General features: G+C 38.3%; 3 protein-coding genes, 1 long non-coding RNA gene and 1 other non-coding gene across 6 annotated transcripts; 3 read left to right on the forward strand and 2 right to left on the reverse strand.

Moving 5' to 3' along the window:
* Positions 1 to 767: 767 nt before the first annotated feature.
* LOC148321174 (phosphatidylinositol-3-phosphatase SAC1-A-like) lies at positions 768 to 12,804 on the reverse strand. Its single transcript, XM_088319064.1, has 20 exons — positions 12,618 to 12,804; positions 9,842 to 9,939; positions 8,786 to 8,860; positions 8,571 to 8,698; positions 6,531 to 6,680; positions 6,273 to 6,332; positions 6,143 to 6,176; positions 5,932 to 6,033; positions 5,720 to 5,805; positions 5,533 to 5,619; positions 5,385 to 5,453; positions 4,699 to 4,778; positions 4,362 to 4,460; positions 4,126 to 4,264; positions 3,986 to 4,055; positions 3,832 to 3,904; positions 3,609 to 3,702; positions 3,325 to 3,417; positions 3,186 to 3,243; positions 768 to 2,802 (listed from the first exon to the last, which is right to left on the reverse strand). Exons 1-20 carry the CDS (start codon positions 12,644 to 12,646, stop codon positions 2,666 to 2,668), a joined length of 1,761 nt encoding a protein of 586 aa, XP_088175190.1. The 5' UTR covers positions 12,647 to 12,804; the 3' UTR covers positions 768 to 2,665.
* Positions 12,805 to 13,182: 378 nt separating this feature from the next.
* On the forward strand, positions 13,183 to 15,237 carry LOC148321175 (uncharacterized). Its single transcript, XR_015846991.1, has 6 exons — positions 13,183 to 13,299; positions 13,475 to 13,556; positions 13,693 to 13,759; positions 13,943 to 14,388; positions 14,569 to 14,606; positions 15,144 to 15,237. It is a non-coding gene; the product is annotated as an uncharacterized LOC148321175 (long non-coding RNA).
* On the forward strand, positions 14,435 to 14,503 carry LOC148321176 (small nucleolar RNA SNORD52). Its single transcript, XR_015839510.1, has one exon. It is a non-coding gene; the product is annotated as a small nucleolar RNA SNORD52 (small nucleolar RNA).
* Positions 15,238 to 15,865: 628 nt separating the features above from the next.
* On the forward strand, positions 15,866 to 20,753 carry c16h6orf47 (chromosome 16 C6orf47 homolog). Of its 2 annotated transcripts, none has more exons than XM_088319065.1 (3): positions 15,866 to 16,101; positions 16,339 to 17,577; positions 20,364 to 20,753. In XM_088319065.1, exon 2 carries the CDS (start codon positions 16,712 to 16,714, stop codon positions 17,567 to 17,569), a length of 858 nt encoding a protein of 285 aa, XP_088175191.1. In that variant the 5' UTR covers positions 15,866 to 16,101; positions 16,339 to 16,711; the 3' UTR covers positions 17,570 to 17,577; positions 20,364 to 20,753. The 2 variants fall into 2 exon arrangements, with proteins under 2 accessions (XP_088175191.1, XP_088175192.1); XM_088319066.1 differs by having other exon boundaries at positions 16,091 to 16,194.
* Positions 20,754 to 22,503: 1,750 nt separating this feature from the next.
* ppp1r11 (protein phosphatase 1, regulatory (inhibitor) subunit 11) lies at positions 22,504 to 27,462 on the reverse strand. Its single transcript, XM_088278545.1, has 3 exons — positions 27,171 to 27,462; positions 26,332 to 26,440; positions 22,504 to 25,065 (listed from the first exon to the last, which is right to left on the reverse strand). The coding sequence occupies exons 1-3, from the start codon at positions 27,246 to 27,248 to the stop codon at positions 24,881 to 24,883; spliced, it is 372 nt and encodes a 123-aa protein (XP_088134671.1). The 5' UTR covers positions 27,249 to 27,462; the 3' UTR covers positions 22,504 to 24,880.
* Positions 27,463 to 27,583: the final 121 nt, after the last annotated feature.

The following is a 27,583-nucleotide window of genomic DNA, read 5'->3' on the forward strand; positions in this document are numbered from 1 at the left end:
GATCCCCCCCCCCCTAACTGAATATATGCACTCGCCAAAATTTTAGGTCTGTTGGAATTTTAACTAAATGTACGAATTAGTTATCTGACTCCATTAACCAAACACGACCCAACAATTATGCGCGCTCGTTTTGAGAGAGAAATGACCAGGAAGCCGGCAATTCCACACGGGAGCGGATTTATTCCTAACAGCAGATCTCGTACAAAGCCTGGGGATCGGTCCCTCTCAGCACAGTTCTGCGCGTCTCAGTATCCCAACAGAAGACGTGCGCGCCAGGGCAGTTGTTTGTGCTCAACTGCCAATGAGCCACTGGTTCTGTTATTCTGCTTTTGCGGTCGACCATTTTACCAATCTCACACAACAGCGCCTTGATGTCTGGAACGTTCTGCGTCAGCACACCCAGTTCTCAGACGTGTGGCTCGTCCTGTACAAAACATCTGCCACCTATGCATTTCACACAGCCTGCCCTGACCTTTTATTGTACATTGAATTAAAGCACAGTCAGTAAATATCTTGATTGCATTAAACTGAATACATGTAACTTGTAATCAAACGTATAAAATTGTACCCGGTCTCCATGCGATGATGACACTCCGGCGACAGTCACCACAACAACTCCAGTTGAATCTCATCTAATCTCACGGCTGTGTTATCAAGGATCTTTTTAACCATCTTGGTGTTAGTAGGCCTGAGATGGTATACGGTATAAATGAATTTTGTTTGCATTTAAGTAGCCTTTAAAACAGAAGACAGTGCCACAAAAGAAGTCAGTTCAAAGTAGTTTATTGTTAAATATACTGTAGAAAGAAATTGATGATGGCTTAGCAGAATTTTAAACGCAGTGATGACCGCTTAAGAAACTCACAAATGGATCTGCCTGAATTTAAAATATTACATACTAGAATCGCACATTGAGATTCATCTGAGATACCACGAAATTTCCCATGAATGACCAAGTTGACATTTTTTAAGTCGCTAGCTCCACTGAACCGATGAGACATTGAATTACAGGAGAACAAAATACGGTATGATTATACAACCTTCAAGCTATATTTATGCTGTATATGAAAATATTTATCACTTATTATAATTATAATACAAAGCAAATATATATTTATATGATATCTCAATATAATTACAAAACAAAACAACCATTTGGACTGTAAATACAAACCCACACAAAGACATTCTTGACCTGGGAATCAGTCATATGCAAAATGTGTCAACAAAAAAAATTAAGTACCAAAACTTTCTATCGGGTTTAAACGACATGACGTTGTCTGTGCATAATTATAACGGAAAAATAAGTCCCTCTATTCTTTAGTGTTAATAACATACTATATCCATACACACATATCAAGTGAGGTAAATGAGTAGATTCTTCCAAACATGACACTATGTTGATTACAAATCATTTCTGTGCAAGCATATGGGGAAAAATCTTTTTAAATTACAACTAATAATAAACTGATGCCAGTATTTAAAAGGCTGCACAGTATCCCCGTAAGACGCCTCGAGAAATTAAAATCATGATTCAGGTTTTGTGAGAAATGTTGCAGTATAACAAGTCAACTAAAACTTGTGCACTGCATGACAAAAATGTTCGGTATGAATCATGGCTGAATTAATTATTGATAATATACAAAGTAAAAAATGCAGTGGCAACCAAATGTTAGATTTAGTTGTGTGTTCCAAAGGCATTATTTATATATATATTTTTACCCATCTTATTTTACTTTGACACCAAGGAATAAACATTACACAGTATAACCAAATAAACTAAACAATTTCATTTTTTTCTGGAACAGATGTATCTTGCTAAGGTAACATCAACTACCAATGAAGTTTTTTTATTTGGTATTTATTGATTTGACAAGACAGATGCCTCAAAGGACCTGTATGTAGTAAGACATTAAATTAACTACATTTTGTTCCAAGACTGACCTCATTTTTAGGTTTTAGTAGCACAGTGAGTGAAACATGTATATTTGCAGTTCCGCACTCGTAAATTCACCTACTTTCATTTGTTTATTTGATTTTTTTGCAGCAGATTCTGTTATTCGCTCGTATGTGTCCAAGTCCCAGATGCCACCAGATGACATTGAATCAACACTGCGTTTGGTTTAGCATCATCTGGCGGCATCTTGGTGCCAACGGAAGAATTTGACATGAGAAGAGGAGCTTGAATTATACAAAAGTAGTCATTTGCCGCCATCATGCAGCATCTCTATGCAATTATAAACCCTTTTAGGTAGTAGTGGCAATTGTTAATTTTCTGTATTTGAGGCAAGACTTGCTCCCTATCCTCTGTGAATTGTGAGGGCTCATTGCATACAGAAAATTACGATGAAGATTATAGAACCCCCCCGCCCCAAAAAAAGGCGAAGGCGACTGAAGACTAGAAGAATGGAAGTTGACAGGCGGTTTCCATACAACCAAAAGTGTTTTGCAGTGAAGAAAATCTTAGAGCACGGCCAAACTATAACCCTTTTCCCACATGCATTTTGGAACAGCTTGGCCATCATCAAAACTTTCGTCTCTGTAACGCACTAAAAACATCTTCAGAGAAGTATCGACACATCAGAGAGTATCATATTCATATACATCTTAGTCTGGTGCGAGAGCTGATTATCGTGTTACCCATATATGCGCAGACATGACTCGCTCAGTCCATCTTCTCTTTGTGAACAAGTTTAGGAGCATCCACAAAGTCTTGCCCGTTAAAGAGGATGATGGTGGCTGTAATGGCACTGCAAGCGCCCCAAAACATCACATAAGCAAAAGTCTCCGTCCATGCGTCACCTGAAAGACAAATTGTGAATAATAACATTGTGTGTATGATTTAGTATGGACATGTTACAATTTTATGGGCATTTTTCAGGTTTAATGTATCAAAGTTACCGTGGCAATGATGCAGTTTTTATTTGATTTTAAATTCAGTTCGTTTTAACTCTTTTTTTTTTTTTTAAGCACAGGTTTGTGCAAGACAGTATGGACTGCATCATTTTTTAAAAATGAGAATAATTCCAGTGCGTTTTCTCATCGTCAATCAGGAAATGCAACAATCCGTAAGTAACACACGGGTGTGTTTGGTCATGCTAATGGAATGTCATACCAAAGCCTTGTCCTTACAAAACCCGTCCTTCCAAAATGATCGGAGTTATGAACACAAGTAAAGAACTTACCAGCCATGAGAAGACATATTATGCACATCGAGAATGCCACCAACATGACGACAGGTAGCTGTAAAAAAAAAAGGATTCAGTGATTACATTGAAGTTAATTTGCTCCTGCTACAAACTGACAAAATATTGACCAACTGACCGTGAGGTACTTCCAGTCGTTCCGCACCCTGAGAGGACCGGGGCCGTCTGAGTCATCAATGGCAAAATTTCCCAGAAACAGGTCAATTGAATCCTGAAATCAAATAAACAGTATTTTCATTAAGCTAAATAGAGAGGAAATTACGATTAATTTGTTAATGGGTAAAGTTAATTTGTAATTCAGTTGAAAAGTTATCTAGACAATACACCTATAATCTACTTTGAGTATGAAAAAACGTTTAGATTTTTTTGTCAATTCGTGGTGACATAGCGTCTGTAACATACTTGTCGGAAGCCATCCGCGAAGTTGTTTTTGTAATAGCGGATCATGGAGTTCCAACCATCTATCAACAATCCCCAGTGTGTTCTCTTCCCTGTCCTGAGTGGGGGGAGGGGGGGGGGAGAAAAACGGCTATCAAAAAAAAAGCTAGAAGAATAGTTTAAGAATTAGCAATAAAAAAAACACCATGTTAGTCACTTGATATGTGAAACATGAGTGTTGCTGTACCTCGTGAAGTCTGTTTTTAAAGCGCCAGTTCCTGCGTACTGAACAGCACATGCATTGGCATTGTCAGCCCATGCTGATTAGAAAGCACACAGATGTGAGGGTACGCTCAAGTCACACGACACATGCTAACGTGCAAACATTAGAAGCATGTTACCATTTTTGTAGATCTGCTCAAAGTCGGCCTGCTCTTCAAGACGCTGTCCGACGTTTAGAACACCCATTCTCTGACGACAAAATCAAAGACATATTGTTAACCTAATTCATTGGCCTTTTTTTCAGCGGATGTTTGTTTACCTGGAGCTGAGATTGCAAAGAACGTCTTGCCAAAAGGCTCTGGATGACATTGGTTCGATCCAAGCAGTCCATACAGTTACTGCGGAAGACACCTCTCTGCTGGGATAGTACCCTTGCGTCCGGGTTCATCATTAAGTAACTGCACAGAAATAAATAAATAAAAAACATGGGCCCTTTCTTGTTGGGACAGCAATTCCATAATGCCTTACATCCTTTCATATAGCTCCTGAGTGTACCTGTATTCATCTTGTGTTTCCGCTACAGCATCCACCAAGATCTGGAGACGATCCCATCTCATGTGGCTACACTCTTTGTGGAAATCAAAGGCTATGTAACTGAGGATGGAGAGTAAAACATTCTGAATGGTATATATTTTCTATTCAGGTGGTAAACTATAAACCTCACATAATTACTCAAATCCTAACCGGAGACTAATACCCACTTAACCATACTAGTTAGAATAGTGTGGGAAGCCATATAAATAGCGCATGTACAGTATTCGAGCCTTGTTTCTCATTGTTTTGAAAACGTCCAAAAAATTAAAATAATAAAAGTGAAAAGAGTACAACTTACTTGAGCATATCATTGTTCACGCCGGCCACCATCTTGGCAAATGCCTGTTCAAGTGGCTTTTCAGAGCCTTTTTGATTTACCTGAAATATAATATAATACAATATAATATAATATAATATAATTAAGGCCATCGTGCTAACCAGTCATCCACCGTGCCACCCTTATAATATAATATAATATAATATAATATAATATAATATTAAAAAAATAAAATATGTGTTTTGAAATAAAACATTACAATCAATCCCAACTGGAAAATAATTTTTACTTATTTTCATCATGTTTGAATCGCAAATATGAAAATCGCTTATTCATTTTTTTGGTGGGGGGGGCGCTCAAAACAGCCATGTGACTTCTGCCGATGTTTTTTTTTTGGTTTTTTTTACTCACTCATCCAGTAAAAGGGACAAACACAATCAGTTTCATGAAGCTAGAGAAGAAAGGATGGAAATTATTACTTTTATTATTAACGACACACTCGATATATTTGGTAATACTTTAATGTGCTTATTGGTCTTGCAAATGTCATAAAAATTTAGACATACCATGTTTTTGCTCTATGAATGCAACTCTGCTAACTTTATCTAACTCCTGGTATGCACCGTATTCCTTGTTTTGAATGAATGCTGCGAAATATGCATCAAAATAATGCCATTGGCACAATTAAATTTGAGAATTTGACTTACCAGGTTAAGAATGGTTTGTTTCCCATAGATTAGGAGCTGAGAGTCAAAATGCCTCTGGAAACCATCCAACTGAAACATATTTCCAAGTAGTGAGTATCAACTTCCCTGCATCGAAAGAAAAATATAATGACTGAAGACCTGTCCTTACATGACTGGTTGTTTTGCTGATAATAGGTTTAGGTTTATATTTAAGGTTGGGCCTTTGACTCCAGTAAAAAGGCATAGAACCTCTTGTCTGTGGGACAAAAACCATCATGGTGAAATTATTTCAGTAAATTTGAAAAATGCCTCACAATGACTGACGTAATAAGGCCAGCCACAGTTATCATACTTGCCTGCACAAAGGAAGCTCTGGCTCCCTCGAATAAAACTATCTGCTCAGTTTCAACAAAGTTTGCAGCATGGCCTTCTGAGTCAATGCCTGGATGGAAGAGTGGAGAAATTTAATTTGTCTCCAAAGTGCACCTTACATACTTCTCAGCGTCAAACTAAACAAAACAACTTTTAAACTAAGATTAGCATTAATGCAGCTAATCAGTGTTGTTACCTCTGACGTAGTATCTGACACCAGCCCGGAAGCAGCTTCTCCGGGATATAAGGATCCACTCAAAGATCTTCCCGTTGATACGACACGGTTTCATGACAATGACTGCCCCAACAGATCAAGGAAACAAGCCTGTTAAGTGTTCCTTTAAAGCATAAAAAGTCAACATTTCTTCTCTCTCCAGCTTCTGTTAAAGATAGTGTAAAAAGGATACAGCCGTGTACAACGGGGAGAGCAAACCTGTGGAGCTATGGGAAGTTAAATTGGAAGTTAAAACTGAGTGTAAAAAAAAAAGTACAGTGCTACTAAGGGAAAGTGAGTTTGGCCTCTGATGGTCATCTTACCTCTGGCTCTGCTGCCAGCTCACGGAGGAGATTTGCATTCCACACAAACCTCTGATCTGCCTGAAAAACATCAGCCACACACTCAATCTTTATCTTATTCAAGATTCACCAATCACCAATATAAGATTGAACTATTTTTTTATTGGCCATCCTATTTCATGATGTTTTAAAAGATCAATTGAATAAAGACATGACTTCTGCGTCATACAGAATAAATTCACTTTGATCATAGGCAGGTTTATTTGTTGGATCACTCACCCGCTCGAGCAGGCTCATCTCCTGGAAGTCGGGGCTGGTGTTGGCCAGTCGCTGAAGGGTGTGCGTCAGGTCATAATCAGTGCAGAAGTAGAATCCGTCTGTAGTCAGCACGTTATTTAGCATGGACAGGAAGGTTTTATTTTCCTGAGACTTGAAAAGGACAGAAAAATAACACATTTTACAGGGGTTGGCAAAATATATCCCCTCATTGACGTGTGACAGAGGCACACTGAAGCATATCTTATTATTGATTTCTCCAAACTTCTCAACAAAGGTTGCACAATAAAAAAAAAAAAAAAAAAAATTCTACCAATATTTATAACTACCTGCTTCTCCAAACCGATATCTTTTTTCTAAGCTTTATTTTCTTATCGCCGCACCAATTGGGCTATCTTGTCTTTTTCATTCTACTTTAGCAGGCGTGCGCATACTACGGCCCAGGGGCCACATGCGGCCCCGTTAGACGTTTTAATCCGGCCCACCGAATTTGAAAAAAATTAAATGAATAAACCTTGTTCATGTTTTATTTTCTAAATACTGTGGTGTGTCCAAGACATATATTTTGTTGTAATGCTTTTGTTCATTTTAATTTAAAATTAAATGCATCTTTTTCTTCTCCAACGAGGTGAGGTTACCAAAACACTCCATCCATCTGCTCCTGGTCCGGCCTCTCTGTCAAATTTTAGAACCCATTGTGGTCTGCCATTCAAAAAGTTTGCCCACCGCTGTACTTTAGGGTGAGAAGAAGGCTAGAATGGCAAACAATCGTTTGAAACTCAGAAAAAGAAATAGCAAACATTGTGGGTTGATTTTTTTGGGGGGAAAATCTTGCTTTTGCATTTAATTGTCCTCTGAGGGTTCTTTTGTTCAAAAATAATGTTTTTGTTAAAATGCACTGTTCCAAATTTTCATTTACTTGGCAGTGTTAAGACATTTTATAGGTTATATAGAACTGAAAATAGTTGTTTGTTGAATTTGCAGAATATGAGGCTGCACTCGAGATTTCAAAAGCAACTTCAATAAACATCTTTAAAGGTCAAGTTACATTTTAGCATGGGAGATCTTGGTAAAAGCTTTGCAGTCTTGCATCCATTGAACTTTTGAGTTTTTACAGATTATCATTTGTGTTTACTGCTGTCTGCTTAGCATTTTTCATGAGTCGGGGCTCGAAACATCACTGCACCTGGTCGTCATTATTATTTCAAAGCCATTCTTGAATACGCACACGAGCAGTAAAGAATGGCAGTGAAAAGTAGCTCACACCCCTGACCACATCCCCAAAGCCGTTTGATTTCAACAAGTGAGCAAAAAGAGGACGTTAAGTGTACTGCAAATCACATCCTTGGGTTATTTCATCTGAAGCATGGGACAGACTTTCAGTTAAGACATGGGAGAAATGTTTTAAGTTTGGAAATGTTACCGTTTTTCTAAATAAGTCCAAGCGATTAAACTAACACCTTCGTGTTTGGTCAAAGTTTGACATGTTTCAACACAACAATATTTAAAATCAAATTGACGTAGAAGTGCGTATTTTTTTTCTTCTTCTCCAAAGCGAGTAATCAAATATGTGCCTGTTTTTGTACACACAAAGCTGCAGTGAGTGGTCTTAAGTGCAATAGCTGTGGTTTAAGCAACAGCAGTGGACGTTGTATTAGAATGAGATGCATGCTTTCTGGGCTTTGCGCGTCTCCGTTGGGATAATAGGATAAGACTGCTAAGCCAATTTGCACAGCAGTGAAACCTGATGTGAACTGCCAACATTTCTCTGGTCACAGACAATATGCTCTCTGGCATTGTTACCACTTGATGTGTGCACTATTTTAGATTGTTTTAACTGTATATGAATTGTGTTTGATTGCGCAAACATAACTCTATACATCTTTTGAGAACAACACTACCTCCATTCCCGCAGTTCAATGATGACCGGTCAGGGTTTGTTCAGCAATAGTTTTTAAACCACGACTACCTGACAATATCACCGTTCTTGGTTATAACTGCCGCCTCCCTGTGTGTTTCTCGTCTACGCATGAGTTCTTATACCTGGAGCTCTGACAGATGCAAAATTGTCTTCTTGTAAGAGATGATATCAAAATCCACGGCTTTCCACACTGCATGGCCCAGGAGGCTGCCCACATTTCTCTTCCTCGTGATGACGATGAGGTACATCCCTTATACAAAGCCGATTGGAGCGATATCCATCATACTGAACGACATACTGAATATGCTCCAATTAAATCCATCTCAGTAGTTCCTACCGGCCACCAGGCGAATGGTCCCCACGATGCCGCAAATGGGCCTGGTCACCGCTGAGGCAGGAATGTCCTTTTTACCTGTGAAAACATTACACATTCGATGCTTTTAAAAAGCGGCGGGCCGCACATTTCGCACGCAGTGAAGTCCTACTTTAATGAATCCCCCTCATAATAGCATCATTTATGACACCACGGCTGGACAAATAATATACAGAAACACAATTACACAGTACTGAGTGAGTGTTGGACGACCTAGCTTCTCTCGAAAGGTCCGTCTTGAAAATGGCCTCGCAAGTGTATCTGCAATTAAATCCACAATTTTCCCTCCTTCGGCCATAGTGGTTTAAAAAAGCAAGAATATATTTCATATTTTCAAATAGTCGCCCGTTACGACTTTCAGGTGTGTTAGAGTGAGTATCCAATCACAAAACTGTTCATCACCTTCAGCGTAAGGCCAGTAACCAACTCGTAATCTGATTGGCTATCGCAATGGTCTCTCAACTCTGAAACTCCATTTACTTTGACAGCACAGATGCCTGCGTAATCGGATCTGAAAGCCCCCGGAAGATTAGTGTGTGCTACTGGTATTGTGAAACCTGCCTGGCAACACGAGCTTGCGGAATTCTGATTGGATAAAAACTCTCACCTGAAAATGCAACACTAGGATATTATATGATAGAAATGTAAAGAATATGATCATTTTCCTTGATTATGTTAGGCCATCAGAGAAGGCTTTGTAGGCCTTGACCGCCCACCACTGGTTGGAAGCCACTCTATGATTATGGATAAATGTCACCAGTCAAGTGGCCACTCAGCATAAGAATAGCACTGATAGACCCAATTATACCGTAGCCACTCTTTTTTTTAATAAGAAAGGACCCTTGACAGCTTTTGTTTAAAAAAAATTACACGGGATGAATCGTGTGGATATTAGTAAAGGCAACTGAATCACAGTAGATCATATTAGTTGCGGTCGTAATCTTCAAAGGAATCTAAAGAAAATGTGCACCGTGCACGGTCAAAAATAGCTCTAGATAGCTTTTGGAAGAGTCTTCTTACTTTTGAGGGTCATCTCATATGACACCCTGTCGATAGCCAGGACAGCATCAGCCCCTTCATCACAGGCTTCGATGAAAAACTTTTCAGCGGTGGCGTGTCTGAAGAAAAATTAGGGAACACATCTTTTTTCAGGTACATGTAAGAGAGACAGTAGCTGATAGATGCCAATAAACGTTGTCAATTTTCCATGTTGTATATCCTCAATAGGGTCGCGGATAAAGGTGGGAAGGCCGGTGCTTGGAATTAAATCTCATGTCTGCTAGCTACAGGTCACTTCCTTTCAATTTAAGTGTTCATAAAATAGCACAATCCTAAAAATACAGATGAATAAACGCTCTGTCCCCCATTTTTATAGCTGGAGGCCTTGAATAAAAACAACAAAACTACAGTTTAATTATTCATGAAACAAACAGTTTATACAATTAGTTTGTATACTTGTTGTGCGCAAGTAACTAATACTGTAATGCCCCGAAAAGATGAAGAAAGCTGTACAAATGAGACCCCCAAAAAATAATAGAAAAATATATCTAAAGTCTGTTGAGGTTCCACACGGTGCTGCGATAAAGTATTTTCCCCCTAACCGTAAACCATGAAAATTTTATTTACCAAGGGGAAAACCAATAAAAACCTAATTGACTATGTGAAAAAGTGATGGCTCCCTCAACATAATATTGAGTTCTGCCACCTTTGGCAGCAATAACTGAAATCAAACATTTGCAATAATTGGTGATGAGTCTTTCACGCCGATGTGGAGGGATTTTGGACCACTCTCCTTTGCAGAATAGTTTCAACATTGTCCTATCGGAGGGTTTTCTAACATGCACGACCCGTTGAATATATAACACCACAGCATCTCAATTGGATTTAAATCCAGACTTTAAAATGTTAATTTTGCTCTTTTTGAGGCCTCAAGGTGGACTTGTGGGCTGTTTCGGATTGTTGTCCTGCTGCCTGATCCAAGAGCGCTTAAGTTAGAAGCCACAAACTGAAAACTGGATGTTTTCATTCAGGATCTTCTGGTAAAACAGCAGAGTTAATTTCTCCATCAATCACAATAAGTTGTCCTGGTCCTGAGAAAGCAAAGCAGCCCCAGATTATCACGCTGCCACTACCATGCTTTACAGTTGGCATCATGTTCTTTTCATCAGATTCTGTGCCATTTTTACGACAGATGTAACGGGCTGCAAAAAGTTACATTTTTGACTCAACACTCCATAGAATATTTCTTCAAAAGTCTTGAGGATCATCAGGATGATTCGCAAATGTGAGACGAAGATTTGTGTCCTTTTGTGACAGCAGTGGTGTTAGCCTGGCAAACCTCCCATGGATGCCATTTTTGTTAAGTGTATTTCTTGTGGTGGAGTTGTGAACACTGACATTAACTGAGGCCAGCGACGCCTGCAGTTCTTTGGATGGGTTTCTAGGTTGTTTTGTGACCTCCCGGATGAGTCCCACTCTTGAGGTAAACTCTGTTGGTCAACCACTCCTGGGAAGATTTGCCACTCTTCCCAGTTTTCTCTATTTGTGGATAATGGCTCTGACAGGGGTCACTGGAGTCTTGAAGATGGCTTTGCAATCTTTTCTAGACTAATTGATTTCAATCCCTTTTTTTCCCTGGAATTTCTTCGGATCGTGGCATGATGCATTTCTTGTTGAGTTTTTGTAGCCGACTTCACTTTGTCAAACAGATTTTATTTAAATGATTTCTTTATACAACAAAGGTGGTGGTTGGGTGTTGCCTGTGAAATTGAACTCAGCTTTCCCAAAACTTTCGTGAGTCACAGTTGCTTGGTGATATAACAAAAAGGGTGGTGGGGGAAATTACTTTTTCACATAGGGCCAGATAGGTTTGGACCGTTTTCCCCCTTGGTAAATAAAATCGTCATCAAACTGCATTTTAGATATCCTTGTTCTGTTTGGTGAGATATTAAATAGGTTTGATGGTTTTAAGTAAGAAACAAAAAAGTAGTGCTCATAAAAACAGGTCAAGATCACTGCAGAGGAAAAGTGTGACCTGTTCCGCCGCAGTGGCAAATGGAACTGACGATATGTATGTAATGAAACTGCTCTAGTGAGTGAGCTGCACAAACACCCTATTGTTGCCCTTTCATAATCCAAACTAGACTAATGGGACCAAACTAACACTGCATGTTCACGGGCGCTCAAAAATCAGTATTGGGGTTTAGTCTATCCACAGTATTATTCCCATATATGTTTCAAGAAATGCTCATTTTTGACCTTTACAAATAATTTGCGACAAGGGGGGTTTGGTAATGCATCAAAGGAAAAATATGATATTTCCTATTTTTCAATTACTCATGAATAAATCATGGACTAATTTAGTTAAAAATAACAATACAGACTGTGGCAAGTTAAGATTTCCAACGGGATCAATATAGTAAAGGAATGTTACCAAACAAAGGGGATGCCATACATGGAATAAACATTTCTGGCTTATATTTCGCCTCCATGTGACACGAGATGTTTTCCAAGACCATGATTGTTGCACAAATAAAACGCGGTGCAATTAAATAAATTGTAGAAATAATCTGACAGCAAATATTCATTTATTTAAAAGATATAGAGAAATGAAATTATAGTGGTTTTAACTTTAGTACTTCCTGTTTAAACAAGAGTCACTCAATGAACTTTAGCTGTCCTGGCATTTCGTTCCAAAGAGATCATTTCGGCCCAGGTTGCGGCTTGCTTCCGAGCTGCAGTTTGACCGATGTCGAGATAGTGCATTTCAAAATTAAACTGAGTTAAATGTACTTACAAATTATATCGCTCGTAGGCAGTCGCCATCTTCGCTCCGTCGATCCAAGCAAAGCGACCCAGGAATGACAGCGTCTGATGTTGTGTTGCCAGCTAAGAATATTAAACGCGCAACAAACTTACGTGTCTAAATGGCTGTTTATACGTGAAATCTGGCAACCACAAAAGGCGTGACTCTTAGGCGATATCACCGCCCGAAATGAGCAAACAGTGTGCCTGAATGAAGCGCTAATCTTTTTTGGGATTCGCATGTTGGTAGCTGTGATGAGCGTTGCAGTATTTTCATCGAAATTAAATTACGAATAAAATTATTTTAAGAATCAATATTTTCCTGTTTTTTTTTAATTATTTTCATTAAAAAAAGAGCCAACCAAATCAGTAATATCTAATTTACCTTATATTGATAATTACGCAAATCAAGTTTCCCAAGTCATGCATTTTTTCTCCCTACGCTTTAAATGTGCCAACTTTTTAAAAAATTATTTTTTAAACATGACTTCCTGTCAGGCACTACTGTCACTACCCATCTCAAAATGTGAAGGACCCCGCATTATAAAGCCTCAAAAGCCATCCGTTCAGCCTCTTTTCTTCCGGATGCAGAATCGTTTACATCTACCACGAAGAACCAGTTTTGCTGCATTTGTCACGAAAGTAGTGTGGTCTCCAAAGAGCTACGATGAACGGTAATAAAGTATATATTAGCAAATCTTGCATTAGAAAAGAAATATCAAAGTTAGGTTTACCGCATGTTGCGCTAACTGTAATAAGAAGCACGTGGTCTAGCGCGTTAGGGTAATGTAGCGGGTTTTTTTTTTTTTTTTTTTTTTTTTTTTTTAAATGTCTTTTATTCGTTTTCAGCTAGTATTCACGAAGATTTGCTGATGGCTATCGACTTGTCTAATGAAGACCAAGAAACCCAGATCGGGGATGGGTGAGAAAAGTGAGTGAAAATATTGCATACTGCGTGTGTCGATAATCGCCTTCATTTGTTACGTGCATGTTTGATTTTTGTCTATTTGACATTACATTTATTCTTTTTCTCAGCTATAAAAATGCAAATTCTGCCTTTCTTTCAGGCTTACTCTGCTGGATGTAATGCTCTACAATAACGTTGGCTTTCCAGTACTCATACAATGAGTAATGGTGGGTTTTGGCTGATAGTCCTTGAGTAACATTCATTAAATTTCCGTAATGATGATTCACTAGACTAGAGTCTCTGATTTATACAATGAAGCTCTTTTACAGTGCACTGAAAATGCATGTATTTTACACTGCAGAATTTGCATAGCTGTAACATTTTTTTAACTCTTCCTTTTTCTTGTTCAGGTGTTAAAAGGCCTGCAGTTGATGTTGCCAAAACCAGCATTATGGGTATGCCGGGCAGCAGGGCCACAAAAGATTTGCCCATTTAATATTGAGTAAATGCACTCATTAGCCTACAAAAATGAACATTTAATTAGGTCTGATCAATAATATCAATGGATGGCAGTATAATCACAATATGAAAAGAAATGTAAATAAAATCTCAAGAGGCACTCACTAAAAAAAACATTGATTCTTTGAAAGAGTGCACAAATTTAAAATCTGCAACGTGCTGTAGGAAAAGCGAGCTTGCTAGTGAGCGCTGTAAATGTCAAGGAACTCTCACAATTGAGTAATATGAGATGACCTATTTAAAACGGGCGCATGCTTTTGTGCTTCTGCCCAATGTACCCACACTGCTTTGCATTTGATTGCAGAGATTGGCAAAGTCCAGATTGGCTGCCTCTATGGTGAGTATTGGTAACCTTTTCCACAAGTTTTGAATTACCCTGTTGCTGCAGTGATGATTTACGAGACTAGAGTCTCTGAGTTTCCAAATGAAGATATTTCACAGTGCACTGAGCATGCATGCATTCTACTCTGAACAGATATTTAAGTGAAACATGTTTTTAAGTCTTTTTGTTCTTCAGGTGTCCAAATGACTGCTATATGGCAGGTTCCTCTCAAGGTATGTTGCTGGGAAATGTTTCTACTCTAAATGATTGAGTGATGATTCAGACGTATGAGAGGCTACTAATTTCCAAAATGGTGTCATGACATTTTCTGTGGAATTTTATCACATGATTGTGATGATGACATTTCGTCTTGCTGCTCCTGACTCAAAGTGGACGGGATACTTTCATCTTTTCAGTCATAAGTACAATTGGGTTACAAATTATATTTTGTGCATCCATCCAGTGTTAAGATTTATTTTTGTGCAGGCTTTGAATAATGGACAAACCCTAAATGTGTATAAGTGGTCTGTTTTGTCGATGATGATTCATGATTCGGTTCTACTGATTTAAAGCTGAAGTTTACTCGCAGCGCACTGAGACACTCAGACCATTTTAAAGTTTTTCTTTAATCTAAGTATTTAATGTTGAACAATACTGGAGCTGTATTAAACTCAGATGATTGTGAGGCACTCATCCATTTAATTTGAAAATGTTTTGTTCATTCAGTAATTCCAAATTAAGATGCTGAAATGTTTAACTGTGTTTTACAGGTGCTGAAGCAAATTTTGGGAGGTTTTGTTGACGCTGCCGACTTGTCTGTTGTTGAATGCATTTTGTGATCAAATAAATTTGAATCTGACTTGATTTGGTGTGCTCTTTGAACTTTGATTCAATCATTTTTTGTCTTAAAAACAAAATTAGTCTGCACCATTTGGTATAAAAATGTGCATCAAATATCTGAACAAAATCCCTTTTTTCATTTTTTTAAAATTGTGTTTTGGGCACTACAGTATGCATTTAAACCAACCAAGATGAAAGCCTTTATGAATCCAATCATGGTTGACTAGTTAGGGCAGTGGTTCTACACTGTTTTGCAATTTAGCCCCTGTGAAAAACTTTTTTTTTTAATTTATTAACCTTTGGAAGTATTTTTTTGGGGTGCATCTAGAACTAATAAACTTAAGTGAAGATTTGTGCAGCTAAATGCGTCCTTTAATCATAGTGGAAATCTGTTCTATTTTTTTTAAATTGCAGTAACTGCAAAAAAATGTATAAAACGACTGACGTTGTGAACACTGGTCATAGCATAGTTGCACTGAACTGAATGTTGTGCATTTTATCATGGTACAGTTCGAAAGTAACTACTGAGCTAAAGTACACGTGATTCTGTGCGATCAAATCTACAAGTAATACGACTACTTTGTTTAGTTTTAATTTACCATTGCAGTAGCAATACAACACAACCTTATTTACAGGTTTAACAGTTTTATTTTGAAGGAGAAAACCGGTAGTCCGCCCTCTTTTGTTCTCCTTTTGGGATGCGCCTTACCTTCAATTCCCTGGCAAGAATCGTCAACCTGCTACAGGCCGAATTGGAATTTTCTTCCGAATTACAAAGTGGCAAACCAATGATACGACACCCCGCAAGCACCAATTGGTTGGGTTCGAGATTCGACAATTCAAGCTACCATCGAAGCTAGCAGCGACACCCAGCCAACGTCGATGAAGGTGATCTTTTATTTTGAGTAAAAGTTATTGGTTAACAAAATTTCTAGGCATATTTACTTCTGACGGCATTCCGTCGCCGATTTTTTACCTAAGGTGTCTTTTTTTATATCAGTCGTCAAAAATAGTCTTGCCAAATTCCCCAACGTTACCGACACGTAACCGCAGCATTAGCTACACGGCGCTGCTTACGTGGAAGGAAAATTTCCAGACTGAACATTTCTTGTTTTATATTTCCAGGTACACGGAGCGAAGCAGGGCTCTAAAGTCTGGAGAAGTTGGATAAGCTTGCCGAATTCTGGCTACATGACGCCAAAAACGTCAAAACAGCGCATCGAAACTGGTCTGTATTTACTTCCGCATTTGACGAACCGAAACAAGTGTTGTGGAGTCAATCTATGAAGACCAGAATCGTGATGAACATTGCATTTTGTCGACTTTCAAGCCACAAAAGGTCGTATCGTAATTTTACAGAGCTGCACTCTCCTTTTGTATGATTGCCAGTTAATTTGATGATCCGGTTGTCAACAACTACTCAAACAATTTTAGACAAAACAAGTTGGCCTTTGTTTTTCAGTTTGATTGAGGTGCAAAAAAAGTTCCAAGAGGAACCATGACAGCTGTGGTAGGAAGAGCATGGGGGTGGGTGCGTTCCTGGGGTAGGGGTGCAGCGTCAGACAAAACTATATTGGATAACGTTGAGATCAAAACGCAGATTGTCTCAGGGTTTGAGCGACAAAAAGACCTAAATAGTGCAGGAGACGATGAGTTCTGGGAAGCCCAGGAGAAGATACAACCCATGGAAATAGAAGATCTATGTGCAGGAAAACAAAAAGTGGAGATAACTGTTGAACGTGTTCCAAGATGGTGGAATCGATATCTTCCGACATATTTCTTACCCTGGGGAAGGAAAACACAGCCAAGTGAAATCAAGCAAAAAAAACGTCACATCAAGAGTAGTGATCGGGATCTTGACGGGGACTTTTCAGACTATGGAACACCTCCTCCGTCCCCGACTCCACTTTCCCAGCTAGCATCTCCCTTTCGCCTTTTTGTGCACAGCTGGAATGTGGAATTGTTTCCTGAGCACTACGAGATCTGCTTCAATTTCCTCCGCCATCTGTTCGACCTGTTAGTGGTGGGGTTCCTGTGGATTGTGTCGCCTCCCGTCAAGCTGATCTTGGAAGTTTTGGGGATCCAGGGACCACTGAGGCTTTGGCTACACGGCATGGCCATGTTTTTCGTGTCCACGGTTGGAATGGCTGGACTCCTCTGGCTGATCCAGGAGCATCTCCCAGAGTTTGCTTTTATCTATGGAATTGTGCAAGCATTGGTGATCTCCGTCAGCCTGAAAAAAAGTGTGCTCCTTGGATTGGAAGAAGAAAAAACACAAGTGGAGGACGAGGGCAGGGAAGTGACTGACGGAGACAAAGAAATGCTTTGTGCAAGTGACAAAATGAAGACAAGCTAAGATTTTTGGTAAGTAATAGTTTAAGAAAGGCTTTGGCTAAAGTGAAACAAAAATATTCGACATTTTCTTGATATTTGAAATGAATTCGCGGCAAAACTGATATGGCCTCATTACAAATGCAATAAATGAACATTAAATACAGAACCTCTACTCCAACTCAATCCCGGCACTATGTTTTTGCTCATGAAATAAAATACAATAATCACACTAGTTTGCTGTAATTATGTTTACTATATGCTTGGTTATCACTGGTTGAGTAAAAAATGTTTTTTGAAACCATTGAAAATCAAGTGTGAAAGTAACTTCAACCACTGACAAAAAGATGGATTGTTCTTCACATATCCAAATGCTTGGTGATATGTTTGCAGAGGAATTTAGAACGATGTTGGTCAGAAACCACAGATAGTTGCAGCCAAATAAGTCATGTGCCACAAAATTAAGTGTGCTTGTCACTACATTTCCCGCCGATATGATCAGCTGCATCAAAATCATTTCATGCAAAACGTCGGATCAACTGTTATGTCAGAATTTATTTATACGATCTATCAATGATGCTATTGATCGGATCTACGAAATAAGACATCACAACAAACAACATCATTCACTCCAGGATCATTCTAGTGTATATTATGCAAGTCCGAAAGTGAATTATTTTAGCCTTGTCGGGTGTCATGTGAGCGAAAGCCTGACGTTCCACCTTCGCACCCTCGACTAACCAATCACAAAGTAATCGAGTTTGTGTCGTTTAAAAAAAAAAAATCAATACATTTTTGGCTGGTAAAAAGTCTGAAAACCATTTCAGGTATATGAAAAATAGAACTGAACTACAGTATATGTGTTATTTATATCATTTTAACATCACTCATCCTAATTTCAATGAACATTTGACCACTTATAATCAGCCAATAACACATGCAGCCATCAGACAGGCATTTTATTTATTTATTTATTTATTTTTAACAAACATGGTAGAAGCTCACCACATACTTTGTAACCACTTATATGACAAATATGTCATTCAAAATAAGGACAAAATGTGTGCATGCCTTTTTTTTTTAATTTATTATTTTTTTTTTTTTAGTGAACCAATGTACATCACAATATATTAATATGTTATGCTCAAAGATTGTATAAAAGACCAAGCCTTCAACAGCATGGGGTTTGAAAATAAAATAAATAAAGAGCGACATACTGTGATTCACCCACCTTGTGCATAAAAATGACCATTTCAAGAATGGCACAAAACCGCTGAACAGCAATACAATTCAAGAAGCCAAAGTTAAGTGCGTTAACTCTTTTTCTGAATTAAAAAAAAATAATTACACACTCATAATTTTAATATTATTCAGGGACTATTTTTGTCTTGTACGTCATTCCAAACCAGCAAAAAAAATTGTTAGGCCAAACGTTGCATTGTGGAGTAGTGTCAAACCTGGCGCCAGCGTAACTAAGTGATATCTGCCATCTAGTGTTCAGTGGTGATATGACAACCTAAAACTATAGAGCGGACTGTGTCGGCCCCACGGAAATCTGCATATAGTTTGAAATGCGCTGGAGATTTTTGTTTTTCAAATCCCAATAACAAAAAAAAAAAACAGATAAACCTCCAATATACATTTTCCACAAAAATATAAAAAACAGGGTTGGGCTCCGATCCAAGAGTTAAAGAGCAGTGTAAATAGCAGATGGAAGAACTTGTATTTCTTATATCAATGACAAATCAATTAAGTAATACAAATAAGGACTGACATTTCTGTGTACAGGTTTTCAGGCAATTTTTTTTTCAATCAAGCAAGTCTTGTCATGCATAACTGCAGGCATGGAAATGTTAAGAGCACACCAATAAACGCCCTGGAATGTTTGTCGTGACGGAAAGAGCTGTTGAAAGCGCTAATAGTGATTTGACAACGCTTTTTTTTTTTCTCACACGTAACAATTGGCTATAAACTATATATAGTAGTGTAAAACGAGAGCACAGTGTTTTCTCAACTGCAGAAAGTGCCGTGTTTGTTTGAGAGAAGGTCTTTTTTTTTTCATGCAAATGATGTGTGTGGGTGAAGGTAGATGTGCTCATGTTGTGGAGAAAATCGTGTTACAGTGGGTAATGGAATGCGCCACATTTGCACTTTCTATTTTTGTAACCTTTGATTCTTGGATGCAGGGCAGGAGTGTACAGTATGTTCTCCAGGTACTCATCCACAGTGCAAAAAGTTCTTATTTTCCTTCCTATCAATAATGGAGAGCGGTTTCATAGAGTTAAACTTGCTAGGTCAGGGCAATCTATGAACATTTGATTGGGATTTTGGCATCCCAAAATCATAAAAACATCACAACAGAAAGAAAAAAACGATTAATGTGCTGATAGAATTGGGCGTCTATGCAAATTCCTGCATTATGACCGCACCCTGAATGCACCGTGTCGCTTGCACTAAGCTTGTGACTTCATATATTCTTTCGTGAATGTTTTTTGACACTCCATTTGGAGTTTACTGTAATCTAAACACTCAACAAAAAAATGCATTGTAATAAAAATTTGCATTGAGTTTCCAGGAGTGAAATTCCTTAAAAAAAGGATTTAAACTAATTAACTCATTCATTACGAGCCAAGTAAAAAAAATGGATCCTTGACGTCTTTAGTCGTCAATGGCAGTTAAGATTCTTAAAAAGTTCTTCGTGACGCCACCTATTGTCGTTAAGTGTAAAAAAAAAAAAATAATGGTTCCCTGTAGTTCAGTCTTGGTTAAATCTCAGTTGGCTCCAAAACCACACTAACTAAGTGTTCTGTCCTCCACAGGTGGTGACATCTAGATAATACCATACGTCATCATGAAAGTGTTGGCCATCACAGCAGAAAGAAAAGCGGATTTGCCTGCACCACTCCTCTTAAGCCGTTAGGCTTTAAAACTGTGTTGCACATTTATTACCGACTTGCACACGTTTTATGACATAGTCACTTTCAACACTTCTCTTCGGAACGTTTTGTGCTGCCATCGGAATGTTGACATTGAAAGGTGGACTGTTGAATGTTCTTGAAATGCTCCTTCAGCCAAAGATTTGTAGGACACTTGCTTTTGTTTTTTTGCTGTTTCGTGTCTACTTTTATTTGTGTATACTTTTGCAATGACCATGTGGTGGTATTAAGAGAGTGACTGATAAAATGCACAAAGGGCACCAAAGTGAGCCACTAAACTTAGCCGAAACCCAACAACATCAAATTCTACCACCTTTGCTGCATTCAACGTTAGAGGTTCCATGTCGTTTTGTTTTACTACTAACACCTGCGTTCTGACACCTAACCTGTTGTTGAATATGTAAAAAGGGTGACTGCATCACCACGCAAGATTCGTCACCACCCTTAAGCCTAACTTTGATGCTTGTAACTGGTTAACAGTAACAACTTTTCTCAATTGTTCTGTTCATTCATATCAAAAAGAGTGAAGTAGCTATGATTTTGGTATTTAAAAAGTAGGGTCGAGTTTAGCTACTTATTAGTTAATTGTGCATTGTTTAATAAGTGACCCAAGACTGACGCTCAATGCTTAAGACGGGATATTTCGTCAGTGTACTCAACCACCACTCTGATTGAAGCCATCACTGTCCTTTGCAATGACCGTCAAAATTCCATCCATCCTTTCTGGCATGAATTGTTTGCTAAATTAAATAACATTAAAAACAAGTTCACAAGATGCATTTTCTTTATTTTTACAAACTGCAGCACACGATCGTGACCTACAGTCATCGCATTGTGATGGTGAATGTCTACTTTGAATTGTAAGTCATACAAAAATATACTAAAGTATTCACTGAACAGGTTTGAATTGTGGAAAGGTGTATCATGGGTAGATGTGTGTTGCAAAACAACCAAGAATCCCATGAAGAGCAGTTTCAAGTATTGTGTAGATAAATTGAAAGAGGTCATACAAATGTACTCTCCATATAAATAAATTGTTTGGTGATCACAAAGCATGGCAGAATCCCTGCTTGTATGAAAAACAATTACCACATTTGCATAATGTAAAACCAATCGACTATAAATATTATCCTAATTATTCAGTCCCCTCCAAAAGGACAAATTATTTTTGTTGTATACTGAAGACACTTTAATTTCAGATTAAAAGATGTTCATAAATCTGTATTTTATTTCATGGTGTTAAAACAACTTCAGTCTTCAGGATGCAACAAAAACAAAGGGATTGACCTTGCAGTTTCGATACTTTTGGAGGTGATGACAAATTCAAAATCAGAGAAATGTGTCTTCCTAAAAGCGTTTGGGAACTCAGGACACTAATTGTTGAAGCTTTATAGTTGGAATTCTTTCAGATTTTTCATCTCCATGCCACCACAGATGCTGGCTTTTGAACAATCGCGCTTAGAACAATCAGGACGATTCTTTTCCACTTCACACCAGACAACTCCATATGCATGATTTCCCAAAAATAATTTGAAATGTGGACTCGTCAGACCACAGCATATTTTTCCACTTTGTGTCAGTCCATCTCAGACGAGCTTGTGTCCAGAGAAGATTACTTAAGATTTATAAACATTTTTGATTATTTAGGGACAATCGTCAAAACAACATATGCTAAATAATTTAATGCCAATAAATGATCATTAAAACTGATTTTTGTAAATGTATTTTAGTTTTTGTATCTAACACACTTTAGGGAGTTCATTTGTTGTCTTTAAAATATAGCCTACCTTTGATAGAATTTGTTTTTGTAATGTGCAGACATCTTCAGTATTAGTTAATTGTAATTAAAAAAAAAAAAACAGCAGCTCTTGAACGTTAATGTAGCAGATTAAATGTGACATAAGATATGGATGTCAATACTTTTTTTTTTGTCTTTTTGACTTGTTGGTATTTGCCAATCCACCCGCCCTCATGCTTTTATGCACTTACCAACCCGGCATTTAGTAAAACACGACATAGAAAACACAGTTCAAAACTTTTAATTCACATTCAGTTGGATCTCATTACGCTTAATTGTATTTACAGAAATGTGCATTACCAGGACAAGACCAATGTACCATACATACTGTATTTCTGTGCATGTGGGGAGGTACGTATAATACAGAAAATGTTGAAATAAAATAAGTGTGTGTGTTTGGCAGAACGCGATGTTCAGTGAAGTGAAATCTCTCAGTGCCGAAAAATGCGAGTAAAAACTCGGGCTGACACTCATGCACCTTTGGTGTTCGTTTTCTCCTATTTGACATACAGCAATGAGATGTCTCATCGTAGAAACCTCCGACAACAATCCAAAATTACACAATCTCAACACAACACAGTAGCAAAAGCACTACCACCTTTTAGTTCTGGAATGTAGGTGTTTTTTTTTTTTTTTTAAACAACATGCTGCAGAACTTCATGTTTGAGTGATTATTACGCAATGGGTTCAGTAAATCACGCTTTTGACATCGCAGTCTGCAAAGTTAAAAATAAAATTAAGTAACGATGCAAAATATCATCATTTATTGGACTGTCCGTCCGAAGAAAGGAAAATCCCATGCAAATGAACGCCTTTAGCTTTTAAAAAATATCAACACTCTAGTTCACAGGTGTCAAACTCAAGGCCCGGGGGCCAGATCTGGTCCGTGACCTAATTTCATGTGGACCGCAAAGGGCAAATTGTGTGCGTCAACTTCCTGTTTCTAGCACATTTTCTTCACTTTTAACAACATTGCGATATGAGATATTACCATTTATTTGATACCAATCCTCCCCTTTTAAAATAAATTGAAAAAATGTTGAGCAAATGATTACTGACTGGCTTCTGATTTCAAAACTGGCTTTTCATCAATTTCTTGTGCCTATGTGATAACGTAAGGTAATCATACATTTATATGGGTTCACAGTCATAACGCCCCTCTGAATAAACCCTAATTACGATGTGGCCCGTCCACAAAAATGAGTTTGACACCCCTGCTCTAGGGCATTTAAACCTCACACAATCAGAAAAAAAAAAATGAAGTGACGAGTAAGCTATAAATATAATTGCAATCCCATGAAAACATTTTTTCATTGTGTATTTTGTATTACTTTATCCGAGAACAAAAACATAGTACATGTATTTCATTGGACATTGACGATACAATGTTGTTGCTTTTTTTGTTTAATTTGAACTTGAAAAATAAAAGTGAGGCGGGGTCACGTCTCTATCAAAATTCTGTCAAAGACTATACCTGTCGAATAAAAAGCGTTGTAGTTTAAAAAAAAAAAAAAAAAAAAAAAAAGGTTATTTTTGATGGAAATGTACAAGATCATGTGCGGAGGAGTTTCATGTTCTTTAGACGGCAAACCATGTCATTGAGAATGACTAAACACTTTTCCTGCTCCACATTGAATCATTGCACATTTATCTACAATCAATTCAGACTATGTCATTATTAAATAAATACGCACACTCCTTAAGATGTTGCATACCAAAACAGTATTTGGTATTCAGAAGATTTGGTAGTTGAAAATGTTCCTTTGTTTGTATAGTAAATTTTCCATTTGCCATGTAAAGCACCGTTATGTTTCTGAAAAGCGCAATCAATCCATCTTTGTACTTTCTTAGTCAATATTTTATTTTTGAATTTTTTTTTTTTTTAACTCATTGACTACCATTGACGGATAAATACGTCAAAGATAAATTTTTTTTTACTTGGCTGGTAGTGAATGAGTTAAAACAAATCGATTTAAAATTAAAACGTAATGAATGTTTAATGGGACTCCTGTTGGAAGCATGCAAGAAGTCTCTGACCGGAAATTGGCTGGACATGACATGGCAACTCGAAATGACTGGATTGATTGATGGTGAGAATCACACCTAGACGGCGATATAAAATTGATATCTTTCTTTAAAATTGCTCAAAACGGCGTACCTGCTTTAGCTGTCAGGCCTGATTTTGTATAATGTGCCCCTATTGAGGGCATATCTTCAACTTTATGACAAAGAAGAGACTAAATATGGAGCATCTTGATGTGTACATGGAATAAACTGAAAATTGAGTAATGGATGCTAGTTTTTTTTTTGGTTTTTATTTATACCATGTCTTTTTGAAAACAACACCAAAGTAAAGTAAAAGAAGAGTCATCTCGATAACACATCTTGTCGAGATGGGGAGCGTTTCTGTTTTATAGAAGCAACATTTTCATCCGGGACTCTGTTTGCTTGATGGTAGCATATGTGGAAGGTAGCATGTTTGTCTCTTTTTGTCACTATGATGGAGCGTAACGGTAGACCGTAGGCCCGTGGCTGTGCTGTGATGAAGAACCCCCCACCCCTCCATCCCAATACCCTGCCACTCACCCATCTACAGGGCTACCTAGTGAGCATGTGACCTTCCAGACTTCGGGGGCGCAGTGGGTCCCCCGCCCCCCCTCTGTCCGTGATCCCTCCGTCCGTGGCCCATGATACAGTGAGCGCTGCCACACCCTTCATCGTCATCATCTCCCTCGCTTTCGGAGGACGACTCGCCGAACTGCCGTGGCTTCTCGTAAATACAGCAGCCTGAAACACAGCACGCTGGATTAGTGCTGATCTAGGTGAGCCTCCGAAATGATGCCAATACACCTGCAGACGTTTGTTTGGTTATAAATATCAACCAAAGGGAGCCTGTGATAAAAATAGCATCTCGGGATGGAATCCTGCTGTGGAGCACAATTCAGCCATCCGTTCCATTCGTTTTCTGTTGCGCTTATAAAAATCGGAAAATGTGATGTGCATCTGTATTCAGCCTCTCCTACTTTAATATTTTGTAGCACCACCCTTCTCTGTGAATAGCAAAAGTCTGTGTATAATTGACAGCCATTATAAATGCATTGATTTTTTTTTAACACCCCAAAAAGTGTTTTTTTTTAATTGTCTTTATTTTTTTAAATATGTGTTTCCCATGACAAACAGGAATTGGCTTCTCACAAATTAAACAAAATATTGGGAAAAAAATTGCAAAATAGGTGAATGTGCAAGTACCGAACAGCGAATCATATACATAGATCCACTGAACCTCAAAGTGGTTTTAGTGGAACTGCAACAAGATTAAATTCTCAAGTTCCCTCCGAGCCATTAAAGTAAAGGATGCCCCCATTTTGTGTTGTACGTCTGCTCCTTCTTCTTCTTGAAATGAGCAAAGCCAGGATTTCTTTTGCAACAATGAAACATACACCTGCGGCCTACTTTTCGTCCAAACCAGGGGCAAAGTCTCCCTGTTTACGTCTGGTAGACTGCATTGTCAGCACTTCCACGAATGGGCTCACTGGCCACCAGGGCGGGGCGCCTGTAGTCTTTCCGCACAAGCATTTAACACTGAGTGAGTGCAGTGAGAAAAGGGATTTTTTTCAGCCAACCTCCAACAGGTTTTCTTTCAGCATTTATTTCCGTCCATCTTCCCATCAACCCTCACCAGCTTCCTTATCCGTGCTAAAGAAAATCATCCCCATAGTACGCTGGTGTTAAAACGGAACAACACGGAAGATTTTGCAAAATATTATTTTTGACATATCAACAGGGCTTACCTTTTATTTCACTTCAAAAATAAAGAATTACAGCATGAATAAAGGGTTTCGGGATTGAACTTTATATTTTTTTTTTTTACCAGAGCCATGTCATCTGGTAAAACTGAGAGAGCAAGGCCAGTTTATCTCCTCAAGTCAGCAACATTTGGAATGAGTTGTCTTTGTGTCAAAAGCCTTGAAATTAACATGTTAATTGACTGCAACTGTATTTATAAGTGTTGCAAAAATAAGAGCTAACAAAGCACAGGGAAGAGCTACTCACATTTTGAAGATCTCCTCCCCAGGTGCTCATTGTCAACCGTGTCGCTGGACCATTCCACCTTTTTCTCGGTTTTCCTCTTCCTTAGCTTGATTGTCAGACTGCGTCCCTCCTGGAAACATGCCAGAAAAAAAATACGTGGACAACAGTAATAACTTTGGATCAATGATAGGTGACAACATCCCTTTCTAACTGCAATTCCTCAGCATTCTGTCACATTTTTCACAATGGAAACACTGACCTTCTTCCAAGCTTGTGTGAATTTTCTGCAGGAAGTCCACTTTTCTACAACCCCACCCCACTAGCACTTCAAATGCAATTAAATCTATAGGTGTGAATGTACAACAGGCACCAGCTCAACCTCTACCCCAGTGAGCATTACAGAAAATGCATTGATTTTTTATTTTTATTGCACCGAACAAACTACAAACTAACAAGAAAATAAATGAGATATTGAATATTCTTGACACTGCAGAGCCTCAGAGCGTAAGGCCTAATCACTAATGGTAGGTAGATTAAATGCTGCACAATTCTCCACCTAAAATGCAAAATACGGATTGTCATGAAATAAAAATGCCATGTACATCGGATTGTGCCCCATTGTATTCTAACAACATAAGATGCTGAGAGAACACACTTGGAATGTTGCATGCTTCAATAATAAGCACAAGAATTAATGTGCTCTTCTTCCATGTGCCCATTTTAATGTCCCGTACATTTAACGTTTATGCGTTAAGGTTACGTGCAAGAGTGGCCTTTTTGAGCAACTGGTATGTTTAGCCAGAGTAATGCGTATTCACCAGAAACTAGATGTCTTCACGAGGAATTCTTTCATGGTTTACCTGCTGAGGCGGTGGCGGCGTGCTGGTTTGAACAGTCTCCGTTATCGTCTCACTTGATGTCCCGGGAACCTCCGCCATCCCTGGAGCTCGTTTGCTAACGCGAACGTCAGCTAACTTTTAAGATGGACGTCTAAAAATCGCTGTCTAACAGCGTATTGGAAAAGCATCAATAGAAAAAGCACAATTATAGATAAATTCGAAGCTAGGAAGAAACGTTGATGAATGTCAGATATGAGCTGTCAAGCACTCTGATGGAATGGGATGTGGCCAACCAAAATAGTCAATACTCGAGAATGACCAATAGTAAATTGGACTCGAAACGGAAATGTGTTATGGGGATGTCGAATGTTAACATAGATTTATGTATAACCTCTATAAATAAATCACCATATACTTGAGATTGAAATAAATCA

Source organism: Idiotropiscis lumnitzeri, chromosome 16, assembly GCF_059441095.1.
Source record: "Idiotropiscis lumnitzeri isolate Australia: NSW breed Sydney's pygmy pipehorse chromosome 16, RoL_Ilum_1.0, whole genome shotgun sequence".
Lineage (NCBI taxonomy): Eukaryota > Metazoa > Chordata > Actinopteri > Syngnathiformes > Syngnathidae > Idiotropiscis > Idiotropiscis lumnitzeri.